Below are 8,645 nucleotides of genomic sequence, written 5' to 3' on the forward strand. Positions count from 1 at the left end.
ATCGCTGTATCTCACTATTCACTCCCTGGCTGTATCGCTGTATCTCTCTATCGCCTCCTTGGCTGTATCTCTGTATCTCTCTATCCCCTCCCTGGCTGTATCTCACTATCCCCTCCCTAGCTGTATCTCTGTATCTCTCTATCCCCTCCCTGGCTGTATCGCTGTATCTCACTATTCACTCCCTGGCTGTATCGCTGTATCTCTCTATCGCCTCCTTGGCTGTATCTCTGTATCTCTCTATCCCCTCCCTGGCTGTATCTCATTATCCCCTCCCTAGCTGTATCTCTGTATCTCTCTATCCCCTCCCTCGTTGTATCGCTGTATCTCACTATTCACTCCCTGGCTGTATCGCTGTATCTATCTATCCCCTCCCTGGCTGTATCTCACTATCCCCTCCCTGGCTGTATCTCTGTATCTCTCTATCCCCTCCCTGGCTGTATCTCTGTATCTCTCTATCCCCTCCCTGGCTGTATCGCTGTATCTCACTATTCACTCCCTGGCTGTATCGCTGTATCTATCTATCTATCTATCTATCTATCTATCTATCTATCTATCTATCTATCTATCTATCTATCTATCTATCTATCCCCTCCCTGGCTGTATCACAGTATCCCCTCCCTGGCTGTATCTCTGTATCTCACTATCCCCTCCCTGGCTGTATCTCTCTATCCCCTCCCTGGCTGTTTCTCTGTATCTCACTATCCCCTCCCTGACTGTATCTCTGTATCTCACTATCCCCTCCCTGGTTGTATCTCTGTAGCTGTCTATAACCTTCCTGGCTGTATCTCTGTAACAAAGTACATTCCCACAATGTACTTTATATCTACGAGACTACATTGTCGAATTAGTGGCTGGCTAGAGAGTGGATGGCGCTACTGCTGTGTTTGTGTCCGGCTGTATCACTAGGGTGGAATTGAAAATGCAAATATGCATCACAGGGCTCTAGGACCCTGCCGGCTGTCATCTTCTCCCCAGTCTTGGGTACGTCACAAGCCGGGATCCACGTCACAGACTGGTGGCATTTAGCCCACTCAGCCGATCAGTTGGATCATGACGTAGCCGGCAGGGAGCTCAGAAGACAGCCGGCGGGTCCAGGAGCGGGATGCGGCTCTGCGCGGCCACCGGGACAGGTGACTATAACTTTTTTTTTATTTCACCCCCACCCCCTGCCCGTAGTCCTGGACGGACTTCTGCTTTAATTATGTAAATGTCTGTGGTGTTTCAGGAGGGGGTTAATAAATTCCTCTAATTAATTATAACTGGCATAGATAAATTTCCACTGATTTCTGCCTCGATGCACACTTCATGCCATCCTTAATTTTCCTATTAGAGAAAATGATCAAAATAGGACTCAGTGAAGCATAGCAGGACGAGAAAAAAACCCTCATGTCCGTAATTGTGGACGATACTTGTGATACAGTCAGCATGTACATCCAGATGATGTTATCTATTCCAAAGAAGAGAACATAGAGAAGCACCAGCCTCAGCACATCCTGAGCCGCCTTCGATTCGGCAGCCATATTCCTGCCACCATTATGGCTTCTGATGCTCTGAACCTGTTGCCGATGTCTGTAGAGCGTCCGTAAAATGAAGTAACTGGTAAAAGCCATAACCGAAACAAAGGCAAAGTCCCTGGCAGACACAGCGAAGCCATTGAAGATGTAACTCATCTGATCCGGGAAATAGACGCAGCAAAATCCCAGGTTTAAGGTGAATTGAGGTGCGCTGATATTTCTTGGTAGAGCAGAAAAAAATGGCGCCGCAATACACACGGCCATATTAAGCCCCCACAGGGAAACCAGAGCCAGAGCCAGATACTTCATATCTTTCAGTCTAACACAGGACCATTTTAGATTGGGGGCGATGGTAACAGCTTGTAGTACGCTGAGCAGGCTGGTCACACATACGGACAAAGCACGCACAATCCTGTAGATATACACAACTACTTTACAATAGACATCACTCAGAACATGGTTTATTCCAAAGACCGTCATTGTCTGAGGAACGCCTCGCGTGAGCAAAACCATCAGGTTAACAAACGCTAAATGGGAAAGGACGACGTCTACCGGCAGGAGTTTGCTTCTTTTCCACAGTATATTTGTATAGGAAAGTAAAATGATGCAATTACTTATTATACCGACACTCGTCTGGAAGAAGAAGAGCCCCCCTTTAATAAGAACGCAAAGATCCATTTTATATGGAGGCAAGAAAGGAGGGACTTGTAACTGTGGCTTCTGCAATCGTCATTCACTGGAATCCATTGTCGAAGGTTTCTTGTCGGTGAAAAGAACTCTGAATCTACAGAACAGATGAAGAATTATAATAAACAGGTTTTAGCTATTATTTCATTTGTCTTCTTGTTGCTCTGGTCCACAAGATCCATGTTTAGGCTATGTTCCCACAATGCAAATATAAGGGCCGTTGTTACAAAACATTGTCCATCATTAATGATCATGAACATTAAATGGACCTTATTTGCCCTCGTTTTTACAATGTGAGAACATAGCCTTAGAGTCTGAACTTGACATGAAATATTTAATATAGTGCTAAGCTATGTCAGGGGGTATACAGTATAGAGGAACAACTACAGAGGTGTGTGTGTGTGTGTGTGTGTGTGGGGGGGAATATACAGTATGGAGGCCTAACTATAGGTAATTAAAGCGACTCTGTACCCACAATCTGAGCCCCCACCCCACCCCAAACCTCTTGTATCTTCGGATAGCTGCTTTTAATCCATGACCTGTCCTGGGGTCCGTTCGGCAGTTATTGTCCTAAAAAAACAACTTTTAAACTGGCAGCCCTGTGCTCAACTGGCACGGCCTAGATTGTGTATGCATTAGGCTGGCACAACCTCTCTGTCCCTCCTCACCACCCTCTTCATCATTAGGAATGCTCAAGGCAGATTGCCTACTATTCCTCACCTGTGTCAGCACGGCACATGGGCTGGATCATTAAGGCACCTGTGCAATGTTAGGACAGGAGAAAATGTTCTAGGGGCATTCCTAATGATGAAGAGGGTGGGGAGGAGGGATAGAGGGGTGGTGCAGGCCTAGGGCACAGATATTCTAGGCCACGACCGTTGGGCACGGGGCTTCAAGTTTAAAAGTTGTTCTTCAGGACAATAACTGCATCACCTGCCGAACGGACCCCAGGACAGATCTTGGATTAAAAGCAGCTATCTGAAGGTACAAGCGGTTTTTTTTTTGGGGGGGGGGGGGGGGGGGAAGATCGTGGGTACAGAGTCGCTTTAAACTAAAAGTAATTTACAAATCTGTTAAACTTTCTGGCACCAGTTGATTTGAAAACTATTTTCATTTTCTGGAGTACCCCTTTAAGTCCCCTCCCCTTACCATTATCCTGAGATTGTGTCATGGCGTTCTCGTCAGGAGTTTGTGGTAACTTATTTGCTTTTTAATACAGACATGTTTGGAGGATTTCTGAAATGCTTTATTCCAAGTTCTGTTCCATTAGAGTGGAAAACCTTTAATAACCGTTACTTAGAGAAACGGTTTTATTGCTTTCCTTTAGTAGGATCTGTTCCTGCGAAACATGAAAAAAATACTATTTTATGTTTAATATCGATTCAGAACAGCTGGAGGTGCTGTATTCAGTCTGCTGAATCTATTGATCTGTGTGTGTGTGTGTGTGTGTGCGTGTATAAATATATATATATATATATATATATATATATATATATATATATATATCATTTGGAGAGAGAGAGAGAGCTGATTAGGACATCTGCTTTCCACAGGATGACATGAATGGTGGGTATCTGCCCTTACGATAGTGATTCATACATTTGCTATGTGTTTACAGCAATATGACATTTGGGAACATCGGCACCTGCACTTACAATTACATGAGGTTTATCATTAAAGTCTGAGCTTGTGAACTGCAGAGAATCTTCCAATAATCTTTTACATGACAAAACATGCAGCTCTTATGCATGTATTTGATTGACAGCTGTGGAGAGACGCATGCTGCTGCGCATTTCCCTGGGCTGTATCTCTAGATTGCAGCAGGTCTCAGGAGAGCGACCCAGTGCGATGAGAGACATTTTATATATCTGCAGAGTGCTGGAGAAAGGGGAGCAAGCTGGGTGGGAGGACGATGATCAGCAACTGAGGAAAAGCAATGCATTGTGGGATTGCTGAGCAACTGCCCAATCAGGAAGTACAGCCACAAAACACAGACTCCCCCTACCCTCGGAAAGAGCTGTCTATAGATGGGTAATAATTTCTTCCAGAGAGATCTCTCGCTTGTCATACATTCCCAGTCATCATTAAAGGGAAACTATATGGAGGGTAGGAGAATCTAGTACAGACAGCTGAGGATGGAGGGAAGTTTCTTACCTTCATCCTCGGCGCCGTTTCCATGATATTAGGAGTTTAATATTTATGCTAATTAGGCAATTTGTTGCACTGGGGGCTACCATCCTCCGTGAACCAAAACGCCTGTATAGATTAACCCTTTGAGGACCAAGCCCAAAAGGACCCAGTGGACCGCGCAAATGTTCATTTTTTGAGTTTTTGTTTTTTCCTCCTCCCCTTCTAAGAGCTCAAGCACTTTCATTTTTCTATCTACATTTTTCTATTTTTACAGGAGTAGTTGTACTTTGTAATGGCGTCTTTCATTCTACCATAACATGTGTGATGGAACCCCAAATATATTATTTATGAAGATATAAATTGGTGAAATCGTAAAAAAAGAATGCAACATGGTAACGTTTGGGGGGTTCCTGTGTCCTCGTAATGCACTATATGGTAAAAGTGACATGATAACATTATTCTATAGGTCAGCCCGAACACAACCATATGCAGGTTTACACAGATTCTCTAATGTTATAATTTTTTTTATGAAATTCCTTTTTTTTTTTGCAACTTAAATATTAATAAAATGGGCCTATTGTGACGCTTATAACTGTTTTAGTTTTTCACCTACGGGGCTGTATGGGGTGTCATATTTTGCACCATGATCTCTTGTTTTTATTAATACCATTTTTGTGTAGCTCGGACATTTTGATCACTTTTTTATATATTTTTTATATATATAATGTAACAAAAAATCGGTAATCCTGGCCCTTTTTTCCCTCTTCGTTTATGCCGTTAGCGATGACGATTGTTATATTTTAATAGATTACGCACGCTACAATATATAATATGTTTATTTACTTATTTTTATATGTTTTATTTATACAATGGGAAAGGGGGGTGATTTTCACTTTTATTGGAGGAGGGGCTTTGGGTGGGGTATTTATAAAAACATTTTTACATTTTTTTTACACATTTCAAGTCCCCTTGGGGAACTTTTACATGCAATCATTAGATTGCAAACACTGTGCAATGCTATGCCATAGGCATAGCATTGATTAGTGTTATAGGCGTTCTGCTCATTGGCGTTCTGCGATACATTGACTTCAAGAGAAAGCTACCTTGAAAAGGTCATGTGAGAGTGGCTGTGCAAAAGACAGTAAAGGCCCTATTACACAAAACGATTATCGGCCAAAATTGTCTCATGTAATAGACAATGATCAGCCAACGATGTCGGTTGATCGTTGTCTGTCATTGTTTTTTAACATGTTAAAAGACAAACGACTAAGAAAGCAACAATCTGCTGCCGTCACTCCGCAGAACAGGAGCAGCGGCAGCAGACTGCTGCTATTTTCTATTAGCTGTCCGGACGATCTAGCGATCCCCTGGGCAGCCTCCCACAGCTCCCCGCAGCCCCCCACTCTTACCCGCTCGCTACTGACGTGTATAATAGCACCAGCAGCAAGCAGGGAATGAGGAGCAAACGAGCGCTGACAGCACTCCATCACGTCGTGTAATAGGGGCTTAACACTTTAAAACAAATTTTCCAAAACAGATGGGATAGGGAGAAATACATTATTAATGTACTCTCTCAACATACTTTGTTGTTTGTTATAATAAGGTGGCACCCAGCTGCTTTGGATCATTGTCCTTATGAAGGCCTCAGTGGCTGCTCTGAATGTGTGAATTGTATAAGCTGCTGAATCATTCCTAATAAAAGTCCCCTATGGTTACTTTGAAAGTGTAAAATAAGATTTTAAAAATCCCCTCCATAATAAAATAAAAATAGTCCCTTCTCCTCATTTTTTAATTAAAGTAAAAAAGCATAAACCTATGTGGTCTCACTGTGAGTGTTTAACTGTCCAAAATATTAAAATATAATGTTATTGTAACTTAATGGCAAACTGCAGACATGTGGGTTTTGGTGGCATCACATCCCATCAAAAAGACCATACAGCTACATAGACAAAACATTAAACAAGTAACAGAGGTCAGAAAACTGGTATAAAATTAAAATTTTTAAAAATTTTAAGCCGTAAAAATGACAGAAACTGTACTAAGTGGGTATCATTTTATTGGTGCCAACCTAAGGAATAAGAGGAATAAGAATAACGTATATGTTAATTTTACTGCTCAGTGAACGGATTATAAATCAAAGGGAACAAAAAAAAAATTATATTTCTGATATTTCACCTCCCAAATATATATTTTCTTGTTTTGCAGTATACTTTATGGTAATGTGAAGGATGTTATTACAAAGTGCAATTGCTCCCGCAAAAAAAAAAAAAAAAAAGCCCCCATATTGGTCATTAAAAGGCTATGTGCACACTATGTTCGTTCCTTTTTTTTTTTATAAAAAGAATAGAGTGGACGCTGATTGTAATGAAATTAGCGTCCATTCTTTTCTGCATGGGCGGCATTGCATTGAAGAAAACTGTATGCAGACATCGTTATTTTAACGCTGGTCTTTTAGAACAGGTGTTAAAATAATGAACATGCCTATTTCCGGATGCTCCCGGACAGCTCCCGGAAACAATAGCTGTTCACACAATGTAAAGTACAGCCAGTGGCCGTACTTTACATCGTAGTCAATGGTTAATTGACTTGCGGACACACCCAACGGATGGTGTTATACCTTGTGTGAACATAGCCAAATTCTGAAAGAGGCATTTTTAGTTCTTTTTTTAGATAATGTATACAATTCCTTATAGTCTATAAAAGAAAATATGTTTTGTAACATTTTTGTATCAGTTAATTTTTTTTTCTTACTTACCAATTTTGAAAAATCGTTCATTTAGTGTTGAGAACGGCTGAGGCGAGGTGATGCTTAGACAGCTGCATCTACTGCTTTTATAGGCACCCAGCACCACCTCTTGTCAGCTGACTGTGATCAAATGTATTGTATTCACATAATTGTTTTAATTACGTGAGAGTAATTGTTCTGGAATGTTTACATTACACGCCACTTTCTGGGTAATTTACCATTCCTCTATTTTTGCAAATGTTAAGAATTGGTTACACACTTTATACTTTTTAGGTGACTTTTTTGTATATGTATTGTATATTAACACTCAATTTATATTAATTGGTATTTTGGGAAAAAAATGGTTACATATTTATAAACAGCCTTTTTTTTTCTTTTTGTTTTTCTCTTTTACGAATATTGTGTAATGTAAGTGTTCCACAGTTGTGGTTATTCCAGGTATGTCTTAGTGCTGTATTGTAAGTGCTGTATTAGGAAATTTCTTAGTAATTTTTTTTTTTTGTACAAAATGTGTTCGCATGTTTGTTTCGATTTTGTTCTTTTACCTTATCTTTACAGACAGACAAAATAAACAGAAAACCCTTGGAATAATAATTATTGAAGCCCCCCCCTCCTCCCCAAAAATGCTGGTACCATTGGATAGCTTTATTCCATGTTCTGTCTTGGGGTCATTTTCTTTAAAAGGGGGGTTTGACTATGATCTGGACCAGAGATATGGACATGTAAACAGGGCTGTATTTAAAGCTCTTGCTGCCCTACGCACTTGGACTTAATACACCCCATCAAGACGGTTCCACAGCGTTAGGGCAAATTCACATGCTCTGTAGATCGCAGATACTGGGACCTTTGCACCTATTGAAATCTCCCCAATACTGTAGTGACACAGCTGCACGGCATCATAGTGATACATGGCGCTGGGAGTTTCTGATGTTTCCCGCAGCTTCATGTGCTGTAGCATCCGTGATCTATGGATACCAAAGTAAGATAATGAAAGTACTTGTCTATTTCTATTTACTCACTGAAGTGCTGTCCCCTCCACACTGCTGCCCTAGGCAAATACAGCTCTGAATGTGAATACTTTCCTTGTAGAGAAAACATACCTGCTCTGTGGAACATACCTGCTCTGTATATGGATGTGTACACTGTAAGATCTTGTCTGACAGTGGGTTTCATGAGCATCCGTGGGAATGTTTAACATAACATTATTTAGGTAAAAAATACCTCATTGTCTGTGTTTAAGGTTAACTACAGCATGTAAGACATGAGGAGCTTACCTAGAAAGTTCTGGGAGATGTGTTATCATGCCTCTGATTGGCTGTTATTTAAAATGAGCAAGTGGAACATCATTTAAGAGTCTCGGAACAAAGGATTAGCCAGATTTCCCTTCAGGGAATGACCTAGGAAAGGAGTGGCTTCTGTAAAGAGACCACCAAAACCACCATATCAAGTGGCTATTTTAGTCAATATCCAACTCGGTTTAAAAGTCTGAAGCTATGACAAGGGAAATACCACAGCCAGGCAGGCATCCATACACAAACATCAGTTTTTTGTTTTTTTTCGGGGAGTGT

At 41.1% G+C, this 8,645-nt stretch overlaps 1 protein-coding gene across 1 annotated transcript; it reads right to left on the reverse strand.

Annotated features, from left to right (window-relative positions):
* Positions 1-1,253: 1,253 nt before the first annotated feature.
* Positions 1,254-2,192, reverse strand: LOC138768067 (olfactory receptor class A-like protein 1). Its single transcript, XM_069946081.1, has one exon. The coding sequence runs from the start codon at positions 2,190-2,192 to the stop codon at positions 1,254-1,256; it is 939 nt and encodes a 312-aa protein (XP_069802182.1).
* Positions 2,193-8,645: the final 6,453 nt, after the last annotated feature.

This window comes from Dendropsophus ebraccatus, chromosome 11, assembly GCF_027789765.1.
Source record: "Dendropsophus ebraccatus isolate aDenEbr1 chromosome 11, aDenEbr1.pat, whole genome shotgun sequence".
Classification (NCBI taxonomy): domain Eukaryota; kingdom Metazoa; phylum Chordata; class Amphibia; order Anura; family Hylidae; genus Dendropsophus; species Dendropsophus ebraccatus.